This window comes from Priapulus caudatus, unplaced genomic scaffold (genome assembly GCF_000485595.1).
Source record: "Priapulus caudatus unplaced genomic scaffold, Priapulus_caudatus-5.0.1 Scaffold6300, whole genome shotgun sequence".
In the NCBI taxonomy this organism is placed as follows: Eukaryota; Metazoa; Priapulida; class Priapulimorpha; order Priapulimorphida; family Priapulidae; genus Priapulus; species Priapulus caudatus.
The window spans coordinates 4054-6055 of NW_014583361.1; the positions used below are offsets into that span (position 1 = coordinate 4054).

General features: G+C 46.4%; 1 protein-coding gene across 1 annotated transcript in view; it reads left to right on the forward strand.

The window, feature by feature from the left end:
• Positions 1–1252, forward strand: part of LOC106820073 — a 4994-nt gene extending 3742 nt beyond the window's left edge. Inside the window, exons 3-4 of the mRNA XM_014824634.1 lie at positions 405–537; positions 1121–1252. Of these exons, the coding sequence (XP_014680120.1) occupies positions 405–478 (74 nt within the window). The 3' untranslated portion in view covers positions 479–537; positions 1121–1252. The remainder of the gene's footprint in view (positions 1–404; positions 538–1120) is intronic.
• Positions 1253–2002: the final 750 nt, after the last annotated feature.

Here is a 2002-nt window from a genome sequence, read left to right on the forward strand (position 1 = left end):
TGTGTGGTGATGTGAAGCGCTGCATGTTGCTGTGTGGTGATGTGAAGCGCTGCATGTTGCTGTGTGAGGATGTGAAGCGCTGCATGTTGCTGTGATGATGTGAAGCGCTGCATGTTGCTTTCGCATGACATTGACTTTGACATTTTCGCATCAGTCGGGGATCTGTTCTTGTTGTCGCTCACAAGTTGAATTAAGTTGCTCAACCTTTTCACCAGATGGCATTATTTGTCAAATGTGACCACACGTATGGCAGTCGTTACTAAGCATTGTTTTTGGAACGTCCTATCTAAATTCTGATTGGTGACAGCCGCCATTTAACAGCGTCCGGCAGAGAGTTTAATTACCAGTTTGTGCGAGTACTTTGCGAAGTGAGATTGATGAAAGCGTATGCTATTCTGTTTCAGCAACCGACGATGGCCAGCGGAAACCAAGGACGACCGCGTCGGCCGCACAAACCCAAGTTGTGGCGGAGCACTGACAGTGCTGCCCGCCTGTTTCCCGGACGAGTACGTCGTCGCCAAGCATGCCATCTTGCAGGTGATTCGATTAATTAACAAAAATGTTTAATTAGCACGATAAAATAACACTGATTTTTTTCGGAAAAGTAATCGATCGAAACGAGATTGTTCACGAACTGGTGAGAGCAACTTTTCGCGAAGTCGTTACGAGGTAAATGACGACCTACTTATAGATATGTAATCAGGGTCAGAAATTAACTTTTGAAACACAGGAGTCGCAACGCCTACAAAAAAGAGGGTAGTCCGGCAGTCCTGAGGTCGAATTAAAGATATTCACGAATAACGCATGTGCTTATTTTTTAAGATTCATTTGGGGTTGGCAACGTCTGCCAAATTTCTTTGGACATTCGCAGTGAAAAAATATGGTAATTCCGCGAGGCTGTGCTCCGGAAACGAACTAGTTAGTATGGCTCGAATTTGTTAGGGAGTCGCACGGACTCCTGCATATGTGCAAATCAGGGAGTCCGACAGTATAATTGGGAGTATTGATTCCGGAACTCCCGTAATTTTGCACCGCCTGGTCCTTGTAAGTCTTATATCAAGAGATAATTATTATATAATGTAGTAATTTTTTTCACCTACCGGTCTCTCTCTGCATTCAGAGACGTGACGACTTCAAGAACACGACGCTGTTCCACTCGCTCGAGTTGCACGTGTCCGCTCGCGGCGCCCCTGCCGGAGAGTTTCCGTACCGCGTCTGCGAGCACAGCGGCACGCTGAAGAACTTGGGCGAGGTGAGTCGCCGTGGTAACGCGATTGCGCGATTTTTATCCGCGCGCGCGATTCGCTTCGGAGTGATTTCATAATTTATAATTCGTAATTTTTAATGGATAATAAGCCTGGTAGTTTTTCCTGGCGTATAGAGTTAGTAGGCCGACCGTAGGAGAGAAGCCCGGGTTACGCGGCAGTGCTCAGCAAAACCATGTTACGTTTGTTGTGTCCAAAAAAAAGAATAGTTTAATTTACCGCAGTGTTGTGTTCAACAGATCAGTTACGTTCACCATCAGTATGTTAAACGAAGAGTTTATTCACTCTGTAAAGACGTGTTCACCGAGCAATATACGTGTTCACCGAGCAATAGACGTGTTCATCGAGCAATATACGTGTTCACCGAGCAATAGACGTGTTCACCGAGCAATAGACGTGTTCACCGAGCAATATACGTGTTCACCGAGCAATATACGTGTTCACCGAGCAATATACGTGTTCACCGAGCAATATACGTGTTCACCGAGCAATAGACGTGTTCACCGAGCAATAGACGTGTTCACCGAGCAATATATGTGTTACCGAGCAATATACGTGTTCACCGAGCAATAGACGTGTTCACCGAGCAATAGACGTGTTCACCGAGCAATAGGCGTGTTCACCGAGCAATAGGCGTGTTCACCGAGCAATAGACGTGTTCACCGAGCAATAGGCGTGTTCACCGAGCAATAGACGTGTTCACCGAGCAATAGGCGTGTTCACCGAGCAATAGACGT